At 45.3% G+C, this 22814-nt stretch overlaps 2 protein-coding genes across 7 annotated transcripts in view; one reads left to right on the top strand and one right to left on the bottom strand.

Moving 5' to 3' along the window:
• The window catches only part of nipbla (NIPBL cohesin loading factor a), a 70795-nt gene extending 63167 nt beyond the window's left edge, over positions 1–7628 (top strand). For all 6 annotated transcript variants that reach the window (XM_066712186.1, XM_066712182.1, XM_066712185.1 and 3 more), the window contains 15 exons: positions 161–269; positions 389–525; positions 1412–1552; positions 1675–1768; positions 2254–2408; positions 2540–2630; positions 2824–2997; positions 3346–3536; positions 3855–3962; positions 4193–4393; positions 5077–5223; positions 5439–5728; positions 5823–5997; positions 6121–6300; positions 6633–7628. In XM_066712186.1, the coding sequence (XP_066568283.1) occupies positions 161–269; positions 389–525; positions 1412–1552; positions 1675–1768; positions 2254–2408; positions 2540–2630; positions 2824–2997; positions 3346–3536; positions 3855–3962; positions 4193–4393; positions 5077–5223; positions 5439–5728; positions 5823–5997; positions 6121–6300; positions 6633–6998 (2559 nt within the window). In that variant the 3' untranslated portion in view covers positions 6999–7628. The remainder of the gene's footprint in view (positions 1–160; positions 270–388; positions 526–1411; positions 1553–1674; positions 1769–2253; positions 2409–2539; positions 2631–2823; positions 2998–3345; positions 3537–3854; positions 3963–4192; positions 4394–5076; positions 5224–5438; positions 5729–5822; positions 5998–6120; positions 6301–6632) is intronic.
• A 3291-nt stretch (positions 7629–10919) lies between these two features.
• Positions 10920–22814, bottom strand: part of cplane1 (ciliogenesis and planar polarity effector 1) — a 34502-nt gene continuing 22607 nt past the window's right edge. Inside the window, exons 35-54 of the mRNA XM_066711695.1 lie at positions 22578–22756; positions 21918–22005; positions 21456–21519; positions 20971–21105; positions 20547–20597; positions 19387–19499; positions 18868–19072; positions 18391–18641; positions 18023–18116; positions 17292–17444; positions 16166–16196; positions 15651–15782; positions 15357–15534; positions 14754–14809; positions 14325–14447; positions 13877–13986; positions 13634–13699; positions 13316–13435; positions 13078–13205; positions 10920–11460 (exon numbers count right to left, since the gene is read on the bottom strand). Coding sequence (XP_066567792.1) covers positions 11320–11460; positions 13078–13205; positions 13316–13435; positions 13634–13699; positions 13877–13986; positions 14325–14447; positions 14754–14809; positions 15357–15534; positions 15651–15782; positions 16166–16196; positions 17292–17444; positions 18023–18116; positions 18391–18641; positions 18868–19072; positions 19387–19499; positions 20547–20597; positions 20971–21105; positions 21456–21519; positions 21918–22005; positions 22578–22756 — 2418 coding nt within the window. The 3' untranslated portion in view covers positions 10920–11319. The remainder of the gene's footprint in view (positions 11461–13077; positions 13206–13315; positions 13436–13633; positions 13700–13876; positions 13987–14324; positions 14448–14753; positions 14810–15356; positions 15535–15650; positions 15783–16165; positions 16197–17291; positions 17445–18022; positions 18117–18390; positions 18642–18867; positions 19073–19386; positions 19500–20546; positions 20598–20970; positions 21106–21455; positions 21520–21917; positions 22006–22577; positions 22757–22814) is intronic.

Raw genomic sequence — 22814 nt, 5'->3', positions numbered from 1 at the left:
CACCCATGTTCACGAAGTGTCACAGTACCATGGCATGCATTTCTTCCCAGATGGGTGATGTTTTTGTTTAAATGTAGTTTAAGAGAAGTCTAATTACGTGTGCAGGCATTGTTAGGGTGAATGTTTTTGGTTTTAAAGTTTGTGTGCTCTGATGTTGTAGCTGTTGAAATCGGAGGAGGACGCCTCCTACAAGCCAGCAAAGAAAGCTTGTGTACAGCTTGTTGACAATCTAGTGGAGCATATCCTGAAATATGAAGAATCTCTAGCAGGTATGTAGTCTGCTGCAAAATAACTCTGCAACCGCGTTGTCATCCAGAGTGTTTTTTGTGGTTTGGTTTTTAATAGATAGGCCTTTTTAGTTAATGTTTCTCTTCTGTTTATTCTTTAGATTCTGAAAATAAAGGGGTGAACTCCAACCGCCTGGTGGCATGCATTACCACCCTGTACCTGTTCAGCAAGATCCGGGCGCAGCTCATGGTGAAGCACGCGATGACCATGCAACCGTACCTCACCACCAAGTGCAACGTGAGTGCCGTCCTGAATGTTGTTGTGTGCTGCAACATTAATTTGTAGGCATACAGTGCGAGGAGCAAACCTTAAAGCGCTATGCAAGAGAAGAAAATAAATGCACTCAGTAACAGATCGTCCTCCTGCTAGGCTGTGTTCAAAGGTCCATTCACGAGCCAGGAACTCAGAAGTAGCTCTAAAGTGTCAGTGGTTTATCAGGCATTTGTGCAGATGTGGCACCTATGAAATTTTCTCTTGCCTAGCAATAGACTGGTCATGTGATTAGAAGAGAGAGGTGTGTGTGTGTGGCAGATAAGCTGTCCATGGTATGGTTAAACTAGGACAAGCATTGGGCATTTAATGTACAGTTAAATTGCTATTGCACTCAAGAGGCAAATCACAGATTCTAAGTTTAAGATGCCAAAAAGTTTTAATATATTCCTGCCTATATCATTATGGCATTCAGAATCTCATAACACAGAAAACAAACTAATTGAATAAATATTCAGACACCTATGCAGAACTATTTTGCCAACAGTTCCCACCATGGGAATTACCCGACCACGCAGCAGACGGCTGAACACGGCGGCACACAATTATACCGGAATATCGCAAGTTATAATTGTTTTCAGTCAGTTTATACGAACAGCTTTAGTACTTGTAAATGAGCAGAAATGTCTTTTTGTTCCCTACAGCGTAGTTAGTATAGATTGAACAGTTATGCTCTAACTTTACCATAACTTTCACACTTTTCTAGCATTGTAGTTAACCGCTGAACTGCAGCTGCGGTTGTGTACCAATATTATCTAGAGCTGGTTTCATGTTTCACAGGGCTGTACGGGTAAGTTTTTTTGTAGCTCCTGTGTCCATGGCGCTCCTTACGTGTCTGCGTTCTGTCTTTCAGACTCAGAGTGATTTCATGGTCATCTGTAATGTGGCCAAGATCCTGGAGCTGGTGGTGCCGCTGATGGAGCATCCCAGCGAGACCTTCCTGGCCACCATTGAGGAGGACCTCATGAAGCTCATCATCAAGTATGGCATGACGGTAAGCCAAGGCCCGCGCTTCTCTTGATTCTCTCTGCTGAAAGTCCAGAGGTTTTAAAGAACCATGTGCCTGTTCAACCCAGTGTTGAGTGTAACCAGTGCCTTTTATTGTTTTATGACCAGGTGGTACAGCACTGTGTGAGCTGTCTGGGGGCGGTGGTTAATAAAGTCACACACAACTACAAGTTTGTCTGGGCGTGCTTCAACAGATACTATGGTATGTTCCTTTAAGGCATTTAAAACAGCATTTTAATGTTTATCAGATTGATGATTTAAAAGCCCCTCACATTTAATCTGTTCACCCATGTGTATCATTGCCTTTATATTCATTGTTCTCCAGCTTGTGATTTCTATCTTCAGTGTCAGATCTTGTTTGTTGAAGGGGGGGCAGGCGATGCATATTAATCTTCTGTCCTGTATAAGGCTGGACTTCAGGGCAGTGCAGGGCTCATTTACTTGGCCTGCTTGATTCCCTGCCCTCTGCATTGAGATGTCTTTCCACACACTGTTCCCAGTGGCATGCATAATCAGTGTGGGAAAGACAAAGTATAAGCAGTCGCTCTGAACACATCACTGTATTCAATAAGTAACCAAAAACGGACAGAGAAATCACTTTTCAGTTCCATTAGAAGTTGGGCTGCTTTTTTGTTTGTTTTGCAGAAAGGGGTTGATGGCTTGTCGAATTTGTTTGTTTTTGTTCAGGTGCCATAACCAAGTTAAAAACACAGCACCAAGAAGATCCCAACAGCACCGTTCTCACTGCCAACAAACCTGCGCTGCTCCGGTCGCTCTTCACTGTGGGTGCACTGTGTCGCCATTTTGACTTTGACCAGGAGGAATTTAAAGGCAACAACAAGGTACTGCGGCAAGACGCTCTCAGCTGTGTTTGAATGCCTGTCAATGGAACGTGTAAGAGGTGGTGATGCACGCATGGGAGTGCGTCTGTCACTGGCGCGATGTGTTCACAGACGTCTTTGTATCCCTTCAGGTTGTTATAAAAGACAAGGTACTGGAGCTGCTGCTTTACTTCACCAGACATGAAGATGAGGAGGTGCAAACAAAAGCCATCATTGGTTTAGGTAAGAGATTCGTGACAGACCTGGGGATCTTACAAAACATGGGGGTGTCGAATTGCCTCCTGTTTAAAGGCAGAAAATGCATTAAGAACTCTGGGGGAGAGAGAGAGAGAGAGAGAGAGAGAGACAGACAGACAGAGACCATTGTGACTTTTCCGGATGGGAGATGTAAACCTTTGACCGCTTTTGTCCACAGGGTTTTTGTTTATCATGCACCCGAGCTTGATGTTTGAGCAGGATGTTAAGAACCTGTACAACGGGATCCTCTCGGACAAGAACAGCTCTGTGAACCTGAAGATCCAGGTGCTGAAGAACCTGCAGACGTACCTGCAGGAGGAGGACACCCGCATGCAGGAGGCGGACAGGGAGTGTAAGTCCCGCTCGAGGTCTCTGCCCGTCTCGCCTTGGGCAGTCTGGTGAAAAAGTATAGCTGGTATCAAAATATAGGAGAACCTGATGACAATATAGGAGACGTCCGTCTTTACTGTGTCTCTGTATGGTACTGAGATAAACGGGTTCTCCTCTAGATAATCAGGTACTTGTTTCCTCCCCTGCAGTCTGGGTTTATTAGTCATGGGCCTGATATGACATGAGCACCCAAAGCATAAGTGAAGTAATACTCGCACCCCTTTTAAATAAGGGTGATTAGTTCCAATTCAAGTAAAATTTAGAGAACTGTAAGTGATTAGAGACTAACATTCTAAACTTCTTTTTTCAGGGAAAAAACTCTCTAAGCAGGAGGATCTGAAAGAAATGGGCGACATTTCCTCAGGCATGAGCAGTTCGATAATGCAGCTCTACCTCAAACAGGTCCTCGAGGCGTTCTTCCACACACAGTCCAATGTGCGGCACTTTGCTCTTAATGTAATCGCCCTTACACTAAACCAGGGTCTCATTCACCCAGTGCAGGTAAGCGCTCCTCTGAAATGCTTGTTATTAGTGTTATGAATGCAAGAGCCTCTAGATAAGGTTATATTTTGTGACATATATATTTTTTTTTTATAAAGGTTATGTATGATCAGTTTAGAGATGTAGTTCTGACTTTCAATATTTTATCTGGTACTCTCAATAGTAGATTTTGTAGAGTGGAATTTAATATGTAGTGAATTAATTTGTACAGTACAGAAATGGACTGTTCTTTTAGCACCAGTGCTAGACAAGTCGATTGTAAAGTGAGCTGAGCAGTGCAGTTGTGTCCCTGTCTCCTGAAACTCTCCTTGTGTGCAGTGTGTGCCCTACCTGATCGCCATGGGAACAGATCCAGAGCCCAGTATGAGGAATAAAGCGGATCAGCAGTTGGTAGAAATTGATAAGAAGTACACAGGATTCATTCATGTAAGTATCTCCAGTGAAGTGCTTTGTGCATTTGTCTGTGCATAGTTTAAATAAGCATGACGCGCTAGGCATCACAATCCTAATAAACTGTTGTGTTGACCTTGTGCCAGCAGCAATAGCAGTGAATTCCAGATGACTATTAAATGTGAGGTGTCAAGCCTTTTCTTTATGGGCCCGTTCTCCGGTCCCTCCTGGCTGCTGATGTTGGGAATGGTTGCTGTTTTGTGCAGATGAAAGCGGTGGCGGGCATCAAGATGTCATACCAGGTACAGCAGGCCATCTGGGCCTCCCACGCCACCATCATCAGAGGCTTCCGGCAGGACGAGCAGAACGCAGCGCTGTGCTCCCATCTCTTCTCCATGGTGCGCAGCAACCGGCAGCACCGGAGGGCCTTCCTCATCGCCCTGCTCAACCTCTTCGACGACAGCTCGGTGAGCGAACATGTTTGTTCAATACATTAAAAAACGAGCTTTAAAACTTAGATTTCTAGTGTGAGGGCAGTAGTAGCAGTAGATGAGGATTCCAGAGCCACAGAGGACGTTAGAAACGTTGAGGGTTCGATCCCTGTGGCTGGTCAGGTACCTGTGAGCTGTGCCAGTCCTCAAGCCTGCAGGTGGCCTCAGGGCATGCTGGGAAGACTTGCAGACTTGTCTTCGTTTGATGATGGAAAGCTCTTTGAACAGCACTGTCCCTGTTGCCAGTGGGATGAAGGGAGTGTTAGTGCTGATCTCAGAAATTCATGAAGGGGAGATTTCAGCAGTAGGACAGTCTCAGCTGCATCTTGTAATGGACTAGTATCCTTTCATTTCCATTGATTTCTGTTTTCATTCCTTCACTTGCTTGGAATGGCATTAAGCAGAATTGGTTGAAGATTCAGGTTGGCCGGGTGGGACACGATAGGAAAAGCATCTCCTACAAACATACTCTCACGAAAAGCTTTATTTTCTAATGGCTTAACCTGAAGCTAACATCTGTTTAAAATTCCCATTTGGTTTATGCTTCCAAATAGGTTGTTGTAATGTCTGACCTGATTGAATTGATCTAGGTGTCAGACATGGTTGGTTTGCGCTGTGCTGGGGTGAACTGACCTGAGTGTTGTGTTTTCACCTTGCAGAAAACGGACGTGAACATGCTGTTGTACATAGCGGACAATCTAGCCTGCTTCCCATTCCAGACACAAGAGGAGCCTCTCTTCATCATGCATCACATTGACATCACCCTCTCAGTGTCGGGCAGCAACCTGCTGCAGTCCTTCAAGGAGGTAAGCCAGCAGGGCCCACCAGGCATGTGGTTTGGAGGATTTCAGGAATATCTAAAACTGGGCGTTTGCAATTAAGTTGAGCAAGAATTAAAATCGTTTTATAGATGAACTGTCCGAAAGTACAGGGGTGCTTCAGGATTTTGTAACCAAAACGTGAGTTACAGACTTCAGTAAATGTTGGTGAGTGTTGAATAAATCCCATGTCTCTCTCCCAGTCCCTGCGAAAGGAGCCCAAGCCCCGTGAGCGGAAGTACTGCTCTGAGGAGGACGAGTCCAGCGACAGCAGCGTAGGCGAAGAAGTGAGGCGGTCAAAGAAGTCCAGACGGCAGCTGAACTCTGAATCTGACTCAGACTCCGACCTGGAGGTTGAGGACGTGGAGAAGGTGATGAACAGGTTACCGGACAATCCCACTCCACTGCTCGACTTCGCCAACGCCTCCCAGGGAATCCTGCTCCTCCTGGTCCTCAAGCAGCATTTAAAGAACCTGTATGGGTTCTCTGACAGGTACGGAGCAGACGCAGCGCTGGATTCTCCTCGGGTGACTGATACCGTGCACCTCGGGCCGTCATTAACCCCCTGCTCTCCTTTCCTTCTGCAGTAAGATCCAGAAGTACTCCCCGACTGAATCTGCGAAAGTGTACGACAAGGCCGTGAACAGGAAGTCATCGGTGCACTTCAGCCCTCGGCAGACGATAGACTTCCTCTCCAACGACATGGCCAACACCGAGCTGACGTACGAAGTGAAGAGGAAGATCGTCAAACAATACCTTGATGTAAGAAACATTTCTTTATAGTTTTCCTGTTAGAAATTATTCTCTTGGCTTGGTGTGCTTCGTATTGTCATCTTTAAATGCCGTGGTGACAGTAAATAACTGCCTCCCGTGTTGCTGTTTCAGTTCAAATTACTAATGGAGCACTTGGACCCTGACGAGGAGGACGAGGAGGGGGAGGCGTCGGCCAGCGCGAACGCCCGGAATAAAGCGATCACCGCGCTGCTGGGGGGCTCAAGCCCCAAGAACAACGCCGCGGACACGGAGGACGACGAGAGCGACGGCGACGAGAAAGGAGGACCAGGGGTGAGGGACTGAAACCGCATGTCACGGCCCTTCCAAAGAGTTATTGAAAACGAATGAATTTACCCTGTCAGACAATATTTCGAATGCATTGTCACGGCAGCTGGATCACCGTTGATCTTGGGATCAGGGAGAGAGGGATGGGAAGCTGTCATTGAGACTCCTGGAGACTTCAGTAGCATTAAACATTGTTTAATATGTAACGATTTATGAATACATGTATATCTATACACCCGTACACCTACACTCCCTGTGACTGAATCCCAGCATTTCCACAGCTGTGCGAGTGAAAGGCTCCTGCATTACTGACTGACCGTTCTTGCGTTTCCTTTCAGTCGTCAAGAAAGTCCCGGCGGGGGGGGGAGTCGGCGGAGGCTGCAGGCCACCTGAACGAGACGGTGGAGGCCATGGACGTCATCGCCATCTGCTGCCCCAAATACAAGGACCGGCCGCAGATCGCCAGGGTGATCCAGAAAACCAGCAGTGGCTACAGTGTGCACTGGATGGCCGGCTCTTACAGCGGCGCCTGGGCTGAAGCCAAGAAGCGAGATGGACGCAAACTGGTGCCTTGGGTAGACACTATAAAAGAGTCGGACATCATTTACAAGAAAATTGCTCTCACGAGCGCACATAAGCTGACTAATAAAGTGGTTCAGACTTTACGATCGCTGTATGCAGCTAAGGATGGGACTTCCAGCTAATGAACTTACAATTGCAGCCAAATTCACAGGGATTGAAAAGAAAAGAAAAAAAATAACTTGAAAATGCAACATTCTGGCAACAGTGTTGGTCTGTGAAGAAGCGCAAAGATAAGGATCCAGGACACGTTTAAATACACAAAACAAACAGAAGGAAATGTTTGGAAAACATTTTGTGGGAGCTTCCTTCGCTGTTGTGCAGCAGAAACTTCTCATTTGATTTCTACTCCCACTGTATTATAGTTTAACAAAAAAATGTTTATATCGGAAAAAAAAAATTGTTTAAAAAAAAATAAACTTAAAGTGAATGTTGGAAATTAGTCTGTTAATGTTCTTAATAAAGTGTTCTTGGAGTTTAACCTAGCGACGGATGGCTTTCTTTAGCTTAGCTCAGTTTCCAGGGAAGCGTTTTTTTTTTTTTTCCATGCTGTAAAATGGCAGAATCTCCTGGATATAATTTATTCTGTTGAAAAAAAAAAAGAAGCATGCAGTATCTGTGGCCTATCTGCAGGAGGAGTTTTTTGTAAATGTAGATTTTGATGTATTAGGTCACCCTGGTAATAAGAGAAAAGGGATCCCCAGCAAAACTGGCGGAACAAATACTGCAATAAATTTTTTTACTTCTCTTTGTTACTTGTCTGTTTCCATTTGACTTTCTTATTTTGTGAAGTTACTGTGCTCTTGCTTATGGATAATTACACCCTGGTCCGATCCTGGCCCTTGGCACAAGCCGAGGAAGAAGCCACAGCGTGTGTGCAGGACGTGTCTGTGTAAGAGGAGGTCACCTGATGTCTGGCGTCCGTGCGGATACGCAGGGGAAGGTTCTGGTGTGGGTAGTGAACCTCTCCTACGAAGTGTGTGGTTTCCAAGTGAGCGAACTGGCCTCACCCCCTGCCTCGATGCCAGGCTCCACTCCTCTCCTTTGCCGCTTCAGGGTTCTCAAAACTTATTGCGGTTGTGGACAAACGTTTGAAGCTCACAAGAAAAACTGGAAAATAACATCCTTCACGGAAAAAGAAGGCTGTTCAGACCGTTCCAACGCACTGAGACATTCAACCCATCTTTTCCAACTGGGCGATCATTGCTTCAGTGCAGAGATGCTTCTCCACACCTGCGCTCCAGTTAAACCCCAAGTTCACGTCGACACTGCCTGGGCTGACAAGTATTTTTTAAATTTATATGAAAATGTAAAGATTTTATGAAGTGGGCACAAAATAAAAGTTTGGTTTCCATTCCAGTGTTGAGTATAGTTTCCATTGGTGCGGACACTTTCTGCAGTGCGTATTAGGGTTGGGTGGAAGTCTGGCCTGTACGATGACCTTCAGCAGGTACGGACGGTGAATGAAATCATGACAACACTACCCATCATCCTCTCCTTCAGCCATACAGTAACAACTCTTCCCTAATGGTTCCCTGAGAAAGATTAACCAGTACCATCTAGGTGTTCCCAGTCTAGCCACTGTTACTGTAACGCACACATCTACACAACATTGTATAGAAAAAGAATATATATATATATATCCTATCCTTAGAAGGCTTCCAACTAGGAGAAATATGCCAGTGTCAACGAAAGGCTAATTGCATTAAAACTGCATTATACGGGACAAGCGGCGGGAAGTAGAAGAACTGAATTGATCTTCACTATGATCCCCAAGGATATCATACGAACACACCACTGAAAGGGACTGAATCACAATCTCGGGCTGAAAGATCCAATTGTATTCGCATAGCGTCATCATAATGAATGCTATTGTCAGGGATTTCCCCAAGGTCACTGACATTTAAATAAGTGTCATGGTTATAATGCGATGAAATACCAAAACAAAACAGCATATGTAGTGAGCGCTTACAATATAACCAAACAGCAAAAAGATCAGAAGGACAAAGAGAACAATTCTTGCCTTAAGTCAATGATCAACTCATAACACACCAACCACGGGTGTCACGTTTAACAGAATTTGTGTTTTAGGCTTGGTTTCATTTACATATATTTCACAGCTCATGTAATTGATACCAGCCCTTTGTCATTTAAATGGCATTATTCCACATTTCTGCTTAATCCAGAAAACGAGTTCCCTCTGTAAGCTGATTTCGCAGGTTGTGCAGCAGCCCATGAAGGCAGCAGCCCCTCTCTGCACAGGATGGCTGTTGCTGTCAGTAATTCCTAATGCCGCCTGTATGAGCTCTTTAACTGAGGTTTTAAGCTGATCAGCGCCACACACACAACGATCCCCACATGCTTACATGCTCCTCTCGTTAACCGTCTCTCCCAGTGCAGGTGCGGCGCCTCTGGGCAAAGCCTCATCCACAGCACTCATCCTACGCAACAACCACACAACAGTTAGTAAATCAGGCTGCTGAGGTCACACAGACGTCCTTTATCGACGAGGGGCAGAACCATGGAAGCTCTTGGATCTGTGCACTCTGATATTGCTCTCACAGTTTTCCACAATAACTAACAGCTGACTGACACTTGGTTTCCTGCACGGGCAGCACAAAAATGTACTTTTTAAAGTGTCGGCACAAGTGCGTATTCTGCCAACCCGTAAACGCATCACTGGCCTTTATTGGCTTCTTTAAATGGAAAGTGGCAGAAGACTGCACTGGTTATGTCCAGAGTCTTCTTTGGGTCAAATAATCAGTAAGTAGATCAATTGTGCCTCAACTCTGTGGAGCTCTTTGACCTGCAGAGACAGGAAACAGATTTCAGATGTTGTATGTGGCTCTTTACTGCCCCACAGTGGAGCACTTTGGGAATTGCTACAGAGTGTGAAAAGGGATTCAATCCGGTGGAATTTGAAGCATTTGCAAAATCAAACACATTTACGGAGAGATAACCATTCAGACCAAAAGGAATAATTTCATATTACACATCTCAAAAATAAATCTTACTGTAGGAGTAAAGACCCTCTTTCCTGCACTCCCTTGTAATTTTAATGGTCTCTGTTACCAAAGAACTGGACTTCAACCCCCCCCACCCAAAACAACAACAGGTTCAAACTTACATGGATCCCTGGCTCCGGACTTCATGGCAGAGATCCGGAGGAGACGCAACAAGCCCCCCACATGAATGGATGGGCCAGGAGACACCAGTGACGACTGGCACTTGCTGCTGGGACAACCTAAAACCTGCGATAAAAACCCCATGCCACTGGGGCACAACCATTCATGTCCTGCTGACCCAGGTAGGGGAGGAGTTAAGGGTGATACTGGGGGAAAATGAAAGGCAGTGACACAAAAGCTCAAATGACCCACGACATCTGCAAGACCCTCAAGAGTGAAACCTCTAAGCAGTGCCACGCTCCAGGCCCACCCTGGCCTCATTTGACAGCTGGTACTTGGATAATCTGGTTCCTTTTTGCTACCTTGATGGCCCCCTCATACCGTATCATTGACCAGCGCTCACCAATCTCCCTCTGCAGGCTTAGTGTCGGTGGCCCTCTTGGAGACTGAGCAAATCACAAGCAGACCCTTCTCCCACACCAAGGCCTGCCCAGTTACACTGTGGGTTATCCCCTTTTTCTTCAACAAACCATAAAACCCATCTGAAGGAACTGAACCTGAAAGTCCTTCCTCTATAATGTTCTGCTGACTCATAGTTGGGCTTTCCATTCATTCCCAGTGATATGGCTCTAATTGAAATCTGTGACCCGGCTTCCCGCTCGTTTCCTGCTCCAGTGCTTGCTTATCGTCTCATACAGCTGTGGGGGGTAAATCTCCTCACTTCGCATTAAGACAAGTTATTTATTTCTTAATTGCCTGTGTTTGAAATTCCAGAATTCACCCTCAGAACTCTGAATTCCGTGCTGCGTGAAGTGGCTCAACATGTCAAGGATTGATCGAGTGCATTTAATAAAAAAATACATACAAATACAATCTTATTGATGTACTTAACACAAAAGAAATAGACGACTATTATAATTCTTTAAAAAAAATCATTTAATTTTACAAACGTTAAGAAAAAATATTTGTTGTATTCCTCAAAATAAATTATATCATTCATAAAGCACTATACAATAAACCTACACGTTCAAGACACCAACGGCAATAAATTAAGGAGAGATTTTCACACAGCAACATCACACCTTTCTTAAGCACATTATAAAGCAAACAAGATATTGCTCAGCTCGTAATGGAATAACACAACACATCATGTCCAGGGAAACTGGTAAGGTGGGAGCAGAAGACAATCGAAAGAGAAAAGGCCAGCATCTGTCAGCTACAGGAAGATGGACCTTTAGAATATCTCACCATTTCAGAAAACAGGACAGATGCTTCCTTTAATCCTGCACAGTCCGTGGACAGTGTCCCACCCCTGCCCTGCCTACACCCCCCCCTCACTGGCCACCATTCTCTCGATGGCCACCCAGTCCAGCTTACTCAGGACGCTCCCTGTGCTCTCAGACAGGCCATCCAGCGCCTCCAGGTCCGCTCTTCTGAAGGGAGACCCGTCCTCAGAGAGGCCCTGTGTGGGGCGATGACACGGGGAGGAAGCTCTTAATTGGTGATCTGGGCCAGTGTGCTGCTCTAGGTTACCAGGACACGTGAAGGGTGTCTCTTCTCCTGGGCGAGAGAAGCCAAGCCGAGTCGGCTGCACAAACTGTGAAACACCTTTTCTCATACAGTAAGAGAAACCCTTCACACGACCTACTGACTTACACTACCGGTCAAAAGCTTTAGAACACCCCAGTTTTTCCAGTTTTTATTTAAATGTACGCATTTTAATGTCTCAGTGTATTCTGAAATTAAAGCATAGAACAAATAAACAATTGGAGATAAAGAAATCATGGAATAATTTTGTTTAACAAAATGTAACCCCTTGCTGACAAACCCCTCTGGCACCAAATCCATGTGCTTCTCTTTAATCCCCTGTGTATTCTTCACTGTTGTGTTGTTTGCCAAGTGTTATCCCATGAAAGCTTTCTAACGATGTGAAGCATTCTCTGATGTAAAAATGTTGTCTTTAATACCCCCCCCCTCCCCCATTCTGAAATGGGGTGGGGGGATACTTGGTCTGAGTAGGAATACAAAATCTCAGAAAATATTGACAATTATGACATTCTGGAACCGACAGTCTACTGATCAAAACAAGACCATCTGCGTTTAGTGTACTAATACACAATGATTTTACATAATTGGATCTGAACTTCTCTTTTTCACAGAACATCAAATAATATATACTGGATTAATCGTTAGGTTGTTCTGAACAAAACAAGCCTATTTGCAAAGAAATCTGATCGAAACTGAGTCATTTGTGACCGTCTGAATGAGTTCCCCCCCCACCCACCCCAAGCACACTGCGCGTTCTCCCCCGGGCTCTGAATGGCGGCGGTGACACGGAAACTGTAAATGATGCGTTTGAGAATGAAACGCACTGGTAGCCAAGAGAATAATCTTTCAAACGATGTGCACATTGTAGGAATACAGTGTAACTCCTATGCACTGGAGCTGTGCATAACACTGCCAGATAATACTTAAGAGGGTGTAGTAACACAGTATATAACTCTGAAATGTACATTATTTTTCAGTTTTTGGTAACCTAAACTTTAACCTCTGGCAGTTTACTGGTTACCTTTGTACCATCAGGTTATTCACTGGACTTGAACTGCTTAAATTTCAATAAAAACTGGGAAAATGGGGGTGTTCAAAATCTTCTGACCGGTAGTGTACATCTTCACAAATATCTTTACAGCGAAAATAAAACACATGTATTTCATTAAATGTATCAATCAACCCCCTTTCTCTCCAAGATGTTTTGGTCCAGTATTCATGTAAATGACCTGCAGTAGCTGATCTGTGTTGTGTTTTCATGCTGGTTTAAGGTAATGAAACTATTAAAAACAAATGCACACCTTGTGACACTGGCTCCACTCACTCTGAGTGTCCTGAAACTTCACTGGCAACTGAAGAATTTAAAATCATGACAATTATGAACAGGATGACATTTACACATAAGATCAGAGGTATAGGAATGTTTGGAAATGCTGCTCTGTGATTTGCTGGTTTCTCATGCGATTTTTAATATAGATTTGAATACCACTGCTCTATGGACACCTCTCCTGGGTCCAGTCCAAGCTCCTACCTGCAGAGAGGGGACATCCTCCATGTCCAGGAGTCTCCTGACCTCGGCCGGGGGGCTCCAGGGGCTCACCACCTCCCTCTCCGCCCAGGTCTCACTGCGCTCCACTACAGACCTACTCCCAGAGGGCCCTGGGGCACAGAAACATGAATGCAGCACTGTTATTAATTATTATTGTTATGAAGTTATTTTGCAGATGTCTCATCCACACACAGGACAGTGAACACAGCTCAGTCCTCACTCTGTCCTCTGCCCGCGCCAGCCGTCTCCCTGGGCATTGGTCCACCCCTCCGGGAGCCGAGGTCCACCAGCATCCCCCTGCGCGTCACCTGGGACATCTGGTCACGAGGGAGGGCTCTCGCTGCCGAGCAAAACACAGCACTGTTACTAGCGGTCATCACATGGGCATTAAAGAGTGAGGAGGAAACTATACTGTGCAGAGGGAGAGAACAGGCCAAGGCCTGGCAGACAAGGGCACTGAGGCATACAGAAACTAGTGACTGTGCAGAACAACTCAGGACATGTTCGTGTGCGGTGTGGGAGGGAAGGCTACACTCACCCGGTCTGTGTATCCCCAGTCTGCTGGCTGCGCTGGCCCTGGCCGCAGGTTGCCTGATCTGCACATCTGTTCACAGGCACAAACACACAGCGAGGTCATACTGGTGTCCAGGTTTCATCATGTGTGTATGTGAGGCAGCAGCAGACAGCTCTCTCTCACTCTTTGCTTAGTTGCAGAGTAGCGCCCAGGGATGCCCATATAACCACTAATATGTGACATATGTGGCTCAAGGGAGAACTGTACCTGTGAGCTGCGAAGTCCTCCCAGGAGAAGAGAGCGAGCGAGCGTGTCCCGCTCGAGATGGACTCCTTCCCGTCCTCCCAGCAGACTGGCAGCGACTAGAAACTCTGCCCCTGAAACAAAGACACACACACACACACACACAGGGTCAGACTGAGACACAGAGAGCCTCTGCCCTGCTCATCAACTTCAATTACAGAGCAGCATTTGACAGAATGTTTCTTTATCTTTCCTCATTCATAATAAAACCAAAATGCTCTATTAAGTGGATCCCATTGTGGCATCTGGCCTTTCTTTGTATTATTTTGAGGAAAGTCAAACAAGGTCAGCAGCTTTCAGCAGGCTGATGCAGGTCTTACAGTGCATCCTGACCTCCTGAACAGTGTTTCCCTTCCCCTGTTTTACCCAGACTACAGTGGCCTCACCACCCCTCCCCGTCTCGTCTCCTGACCTGCGCCCGCTCCTCAGGGTGGTCTGTGCCAGAGAGGGCCGTGGCACTGGATCTGACAGCATCTCTGTCATCAGACTCAGGGCCTCTCTGGTTCTCTGGCTGTGGTGCTCCAGCTGCAACATCCTAAACAGGGAGACAGCGTTTTACTGGATACGCCAATGAAGACTTTGCAAAAGCCGTATACGCTAATTGGAGAAAGCAACATTAGAAAAATGTAGAAAGACATGTTTTGAATTCTGGGATAAAAACTTTAAGGAACATTTTAGATCTACGAAAAAAACATGCTCAGACAGGACAGTTTAATAAGGTAAATGGAGTATAGATCAATAGATCTCCATGGTTTATTATACCAGAAAAAAACTCAAAACCAATTGATGTCATATATACTGTAAGTGTCATGGAAAAGACAAACCCGTAAGTCAAACTCACTTGTCCTTTTCTTCTTTAATCTTCTGGTTAATTGAGATGTCTCTAGAAGTGGGATTCTGTCGTGAGAGTAAAACAAGCTGCTGTCAATCAAGACCTCTGCACACAAGCTCAGGGTCGGGCCTTTTCCAGAAGACTCTCAGGTGACAAACACGACCAGCAAACTTGTTCCCTGAGAAGCTCACTTAGCTTCACTTTGTTACCTCTACGTAAGGCTTTGAGGCTCTGGTCACAGCAGGGATTGTGGTTTAAAACAGATCCATTCTAGTACAGTTGCAAATGGATTAGAATCTCAATCCCTCGTTTAATTTTTTTTTTAAAGAATACATCAATAAATAAAACATTCTGATGTGTGCCCAGTACTACACCAATATTAAAAATACAGTACTTTACATCTAGTAGAGAATCTGCCCTTCATGTTCATATGTCTCATTAAGCCAAGTGAACTTGAACCATAAAGACCCCATGTCAGTTGGAAGTATGACGGGGTAAATGGATGTTCAAACAGGGAAGGCAGAGAGGCCACTGTGTCCCAGTATCGACACACAGTGTGCACAGCTGTGGAGTGGGCGGTGTCTGTGGACCAGCAGCTGTGGAAGAACTCACGCTGGGGGTGGCAGGTTTGAAGGGCCGGTGCTCCCTCTCCCTCCTCTCCTCCCTCTGTCTGCGGTACTCAGCCAGTCTGTCCCGCCGCTTCCTTCTCATCCATTCCCGGACCTCCCTCCTTTCCTCCTCCGACCTCCTGGTCTTCTGCCCAGGCCGCCTCAGCTGCTGCTCCCCCAGCCTAGCCAAGAAGCAGCCGAACAGTTTGACGTTTATTATAAGAGCTGACTTTTATAAACATCCTGACGATCGCCCACATTTAGGGCATATTTAAACTGCTGGTTTACAGTCGCTCACCTAGACAGCTTCACCGCTTGCGTTGTCGACAACCCCAGGTCCGTGGCCGAGACCCCTCCATCCCGCACCAGCTCCCCCAGGATGTCAGCCACGTCACTCAGTCCACTGAGCCCCAGCGTGTCCTCGGGAAACCTGGTCACCACACACAAGCACGCTTTAGGACTTTCTCCCTGAAGCCCACAACCAAGACTGCATATGGTTTCAACACTTATGTACCTCCCTGCACATGCTCCGACAGTGAGCAGTTATTTGTCTTACAATTTTTAAACATTTATTTGATATTATTCTTAGTTATTTGAGAAATAACAGCCACAATGATATTATTCAGACCCTGCACTGAATATCCTGAAATCTATCATCGTAATTAACCAAACTGAAAGACCTTTACACAACTTACAATGAGGGTAAAAAAGGAAAACACTTATTCAGAATGTTGTTTAAATAGACATTTAGTAGTCACCTCTATAAATCACTTTCATCAGTTTATATAAACAGAGAGAAAATAAATACTTCACCTGCCCGTTTCATCAGCCATTGTGTCAAAATCTGCAAAACAAAAACACAACATGAATCTTCAGCATCTCAAAGGACAGCTATTGGAGGCCTCAGTGGCGTTTAGGAGGGGAGACAGGTGAGATTTCCCCTCACTTGAAAGCCACAAGTTCAGCTCCAACATGCTTTTGTCATGCATTTACCCAGAAACCTGCCATACGATATTCAAGGGTTAGAAGTTACAGCATCTAATTAGAAGGCAGCGCAGAAGTGTTGCTACACAACGGAAACTGACACTACAGAATCAGTGAGAACAGACATTCATCTCATTTACCCCATCTGCGATGGGTGCCAGGCTCCTCCGGTCCGGCTGCTGGCATTAAATAAATATCATAAAAAGACGGAAATTTTAAAAGAGAAATTAAATCTCAGACAAAAAGTATTTAAAAAAGCAAGCATAAGCAAGCATAAGAAAGTAATAGGTAGATGACAACAAAAGTTATTTGATGACAATTTGACAACTTGAGCAGTTGGTGTGTGTGTGAGAATAGTGAATCACATTATATGAACATTATTATATTTCTTAGCAGACACCCTTATCCAGGGCAACTTACAATATATCACATTATTTTAACATACAATTACCCATTTATACAACTGGGTTTCTACTGGTACATTTTGGGTACAGCACCTTGCTCAAGGGTGTAACAGCAGTGCCCCCACCTGGGACTGAACCCACGACCCTCTGCTAACTAGTAGCCCTAACTACTAGTCCACACTGCTGTCAACATGCCTGTTATGTGATTTGGCTTTTAGTGCACAGTAAGTAATACTCTGAACTAATTATTCATACACTAAATATGAATAGAAACAATGCCCAGCAAGCATGAGATCAATTGTCCTTAAATTATTTAACTTAGTTAATGATGCATCACTTAAATGACTTAACCTGGCTGATGATGCATTACTTTGAAAAACCCTGTACTGGCACTGACTTAAAGCCTGAGCTCTCAGTGTTGTACTATGAATAATTGGATGTAAATCGGAGAAAACATGTCCCAACTGCTCTGTGAAACACAAACGCAAGGAGAGAACTCATTTTTATGTTTTTTGTTTTAAAGGAACAGCTTAGCAAGAAAGTGATTGTACCAGCGGAAGCAGCCTGATGCAGAGAGGCTGAAGAAGGAGGGGAGAGAGAGCGCCCCCAGAGGACAGGCCAGGCAAGAGCAGCAGGGGGCGGCTCAGGGACGTCTTCCTCTTCCATCACATCCTCCAGCTCTGCTGCGTAGCGCAGGAACCGCACTGGCCCACGGGGAGGAGGAAGAGCAGGAAGAGTTCGGCTGTTAAATGTCTTCAACACAGCCAATAATCCAGGCTCAATCATCAGGAATAGCATACAGTAGAAATGATTGAAGGGGGTTACACATACTTTTATCATATGGAAAGCAATCAAGAAATGGGATAGTTTTTATTCAATTTCTATAAAAACAAATGTACAAAATGCTATATATAATATTGCACTCTATTATCTATTCCATTCTTATATTGTGAACTACAATGCATCATCCTACTCTTACAATTGGAGTCATTGGAGCTCAGTTTGTCTTTCTAGATTACTGTGTCATTGGTGTAACTTTCTCTACTCGGATACAGGTAGATGACCTGTAAGTGACCCTGGCTCTAAGGTCACCAGAGACGGGTGTGGAGGAGAGCTCTGTAATTAAACAGACTGGCTATGGCGCAGTGCGGTGACACACAATGAACCCATATTGATTGGCCAGCGTGTATTCCAGCTCAGTCAGTGTCTGCCTGTGCATGAGCCCCTTGCTTCTCCATCACTGCCTGCAGCTTTGAAAACCTCATCCAGGTGAGGGTCCTACCTTCCTCTGTGACGGCCACCGCTCTGCTAGTGTAACGATTGCTCTCCAGTTCAGAGCCGACGGCTGTGCTCAGGCTGTCAATGGTCTTCACCAGCTGGGGGAGGAACACACACCCGTTACAAATCACACAAAGATCTGCAGTTGTTCAGGATTAGCACAATGTAAGGGAGGTCAATGCCTGGTAAAAACTAATTGCTTGATCTGCGTGGTTAATAACTAAAGGTGGGCAGATATGAGGGGGAATGTTTTTTTTTTCCCAGCCTCAGGTGTCTCCCTGGCTGACACCTCTGACACCCATGAAGCGTGAAAGAAGCTGGAGCTGGCTTGCACTGATGGATGGTGGCTGAAATGTCTGGAGGAGGACTCACCATTTTGGTGTTGGCGAACTCTCGTTCCATGTTGTCTGCAATGCTCTGCAGGGCGGCGAGCTGAACATCCATCTCAGAGAGCTTGGTGGCAACATGGCTTTTGGCCCCAGAGCGGCTGGCAGGCAAGGGCCGCGTCCCGTGCCCTGTGGGACCGCTCTGCATCAGGAGCCTGTAAGTCAGTTCATCTCCGGGGGGTTCAGCCACTGGTCCTGCCGGCTGCAGCCAAGATGGTTGCGTTTCCAGTGGAGGATCTAGGCAACAAAAACAAAAACAGGAATGTGATCCTTAAAGTGCGAGATATCAGCACTGATGAGTTCTTCACGTGGTTAAAATCAGTCGTTTCACATAACCAAAGGAGGAGCCTGATTTTCCAGTGCTGACAATCACTGGAGCCGATCGAGACCAGCTTTTGGTTCGGTTATTTCCGTGAGATAAAATGGGTGTGAACATACGAGTTCACTGCCGATTCCTATTCACCTTCCAGACGTGCTTGGTGTCGGCCGGCCTCAGACTCCTTGAGGAAGTAGTCCGGAGGGACAGCGTTGGTTACAGAAGCTGCCATGAGGTGGAGCTGGGAGGTGGTGGGGGGCAGAGCTCTGCATTCTGGACTGGCAGACAGGCCCCTCAGGAGGTCCCCATCTTCGATATCGATCACATTAATGAACCGCCGGCTGGCAACATCCTAAAATGAGCGAACAAGCGTATTGAAATAATATTAAAAACTAAAAATAAGCAGCAAATGCCAGAAAACTACATCTATTACTCATATATTTGTGGGAATACTCTGTTATTGCAATCTCTATGGAAGCAGAGTGCAGACAGAACAGACAGACAACCATATCCTTCTTGTAGTGCACTGTATAATCTTAACATTAGTTTCCATGACTTACATTCTATGTATTTCAGTATATATCCACACAATCTGCTTCCCGACACAATGACAAACAACATACCCCAACAATCATTATACATCAAAAGGGCAAAATAAAAACCAACCGTGTCGGTGGCAGGTTCCTCGCAGTCAGGGGCGCTGGTTCCCTCTGTGGATTCCTCAGGAAACCGCAGGTTTAAGAACACATCAGGAGGAAGAACCACTGGCACCTCACGAGCTGTTGGATGGTCATTTTTAATTAGTCATATTTATTTCACAGATTGAACGATTGCGTTTATCCGAAAAACTGAAAAGATACACAGTAGGATACATCATATCAACACATCTGTGCTGATAACCCACTGGAGATTTAGATCACTACTGAAAAGAATGACATTGTTTGGCACATTTCACCCCATCACCCCATCTATTCATTGTTTATGGGTCCTGGGTCTTCACCATGCGGGACATGCAGGCTGCAAAGGTTCTAGTGGCTGAAGAGAACAGGAGGCAGAAAACAAGACGCCCACCCCTTTGAAGATAGCTGCAAACAATGGGCCGGCCACTGGTCCTCTTTAACCTTGCTATAGGAATTAACTGAGGTAGGGGGACTGAGAGATCAACAAAATCAGGAAGCAGGACAGAGATACTAAGAAATAGCTCCTAGAAAAAAAATGGACAGACACTCTCAAATGTTTCAATCAATGTGATTTAGCCTTTTCTCTCATGATATTTATTGGAAAATAGAATTCATCCCTGTGCAGCAGTTCAGGGCCACCTGCGGCGTCTTTATCCCATCTGCGTTTGTCTGAGGAAGTGCAGAGCACAGAAAGTGTGCTTGACAGTGGGATTACTTTAAGTCGAGGCCTTTTGAAGAGACTCAATACAGAGGCCGGCCCCCGACCGAGCGCAAACAGCACGTCTCAGATCTTTTCAAGCAAGTTAGTTCAATTACAGAATGGGCTCTGAAGAAGAAGGGACAGGGAATGGTCTTTAAATTGAGAAATGTCAAACCATACACTTTTATCTAAATGCCCTCCTCATGTAAAATCTAAATAAAATAAATTAAATCACTATCTACTTTTACAGTCTGTTCCCACTTGCTCTGTAAGCACTGAACAGCATGATTAGTCAGACATGAGTCTCTCTCTCAAGAGAGGCTTGTGCTTATTTAAGTTACTTCAAACTGAGGTGTAGTTATTCTACAGGTCTCATTTTACCAGTGTACATGACCCCCGTTTCCTTAAGAAGCAAAGATATGCTGACATGCATAGACCGTACTTACCGACTGGAGAGTCAGTGCGCTGAACTATAAACCGCTCAGAAGCTCCCTTGTCTGCAAACAAGCAAGGAAAAGCTACAACACAGAAAGGCAGATAGGGCAGCAGCAGGGCAGTGTAAAGAGCTGCACTTGATTTTTTCCCTCCACAAACAGAAAACCAATCACAAATTCGAAATGTATTAGCATAAAAAACACTGATTCACACAGAGTTGTAGTCACACAGACGAAAATATCATTCTGGCAGATGGTTCTGATTCATTCAAAATGGCAATAAAGGAATTAACTAAAATAAGCTAAAAGGCAAATGAAAAAAGCCAAGGCTGCTGGAGATCCTCATTATTCTAAACTGATCTTGTGACATGTAGAAGGGTGACCCAGAAGTTTCGCAGCAACAGAGAGAGCAGTGAGAGGCTGGGCATCGCAGTACCTGGGTCAGTATTAGTGCTGGCATCCTGTATTTCTGCAGGTTTCTTCTTTGTCGCCGCAAATAAATGCAGTTCAGCTGGAGTGGACAGCGGGCCTGTGGTTACGTCTCGACCCGACAGCACAGAATCAAAAGAACCTGCAGACAGCAGAAAGAACTGAGCATCCAGGCGTCTTGTGTGGATTAACCCTACTACTCATCTCAGGAGTGCAAAGACACAGGTAACTATTTTTTCCTTAAATAAAAGAAAGGCCACTGGTTTACATAGAGCTATAATAAAATAAATAAATAAAAACTACATAGTTGCTTAACGTGTCTTTAAGGCATCAGAACTGTAAACTGAAGTGGATTAAAATCCAGAAAGGGAGCCGGGCGAGACTAAAAGAATATGAAGTGTGTTTCTGTGGCTCACTGCCTGCAGCCTCATCCACTCTGCTGGTTTACTGTGGTCCTGACCTCCTGCAGGTCCATCTGTAACTGACACTCACCAGGTGGAAGGACAAAGCCCTCTCCCAGTGGAGATGTTGACGGCTCTGCTGCTCTGGGCTGAAACTAACAGAAAACAGAACATATTTCTCTCTCTGCAAACCAAAGCACTAGTAGGAGAGTTTAGATAGTTACAAAAGCAGGCCTTTGCAAAAACAAGTGTCGTTCATGAAGTTTCACTTGTTTAGTTTAAATGTTCATTATAATTAAACCATGCAAAAAAACAGGTTATGTTTAAAGCTTATAGGGATGCAAGAAAAGAAGAAGTCAACATGTATTGTACACATGATTGCAAACAAGTTTTCAATTCAATAAATGCAGTGTTATCCCTGAAATGTGATGTGGCATGGACTGTTTCAAGTAGGGCAAATGTTGCATTAACGGTGCTATATTAAACACAAGAGAGAGTGTCCTGTGGCTTGGTGTTTGGGCCCCTGTGCATAAACGGGCCCCTGCGTCTTTACCTCCTCGAGCTGGATAATGGAGTCCACTGGTCTGAACGTGACACCAGCCTTCTGACTCTCCTGCATCTTCTCATTTCGCCTCTTCTGCCTGTTTCAAGAAGAGATGAAAAATCAATCAACACCTTGAAGAGGTGTCTTAACAACAGGGCCTGAAGGACAGGAGTATTGATCTGCTCAAACATTCACCCCTCATTTGTATTAGTGTGCGGCTGGCTGGGAAAAACAAAATGCTAGTGTCTTTTCTCTTCCTTCAGCTGCCACCCACTGTTCCTTTGATTGCTCTCTTCATCCTCCATACATTTGTTCAATACAGGAATTAGGCAAGATGATGTCAAAACCATGAGCTATTCACTTCAATTAAGCTTTCTGTTCCTACTTTTCATGTTCCTAGAAAACAATAAGGTACACAGATGCCAAAATGGGTAACCCCCTCTTCCTCACAGATAAATCACACTTGTTTTCCACATGTGATACACCATAACATTTTTGACAGCTTGTTTCCTCCCTAGTCTTCCTCTGAAATGTCTCAAGTACCTTCATCCATTGAAGTCAGTGAGCTACTTAAGGGAAAGGCCGTTGCATTTCATATTTCAGCTTTTATATATTATATTTCAGCAACTAGCCACAGGGCTTCACCGATAATTATTTAAGTGCTCCCACCTCTTCAAAGAGTCACGGCCGCTTTCCTTGGAAGTTGGCTCAGGGTCAGCTCTCAGGAGCCGCAGCTGTCCGAGAGGGTCTTCTCCGGGGGTGGGGGGCTGCTGTCTGTAGGAGAAGGCAGCGAGCTGCTCTAAGGGGATCAGCCCCGGGGGCTGCAGCGGAGCGGTTTGTGGGAACACCTGGCAGCAGGAGAAGAGAGGTCAGAAATCAAACACTCTGCACGGGAGGTCTTTGAGG

Source organism: Amia ocellicauda, chromosome 8, assembly GCF_036373705.1.
Source record: "Amia ocellicauda isolate fAmiCal2 chromosome 8, fAmiCal2.hap1, whole genome shotgun sequence".
Lineage (NCBI taxonomy): Eukaryota > Metazoa > Chordata > Actinopteri > Amiiformes > Amiidae > Amia > Amia ocellicauda.
The sequence above is the reverse complement of the archived record's forward strand: the minus strand, read 5'-3'. Positions and strand labels throughout refer to the sequence as shown.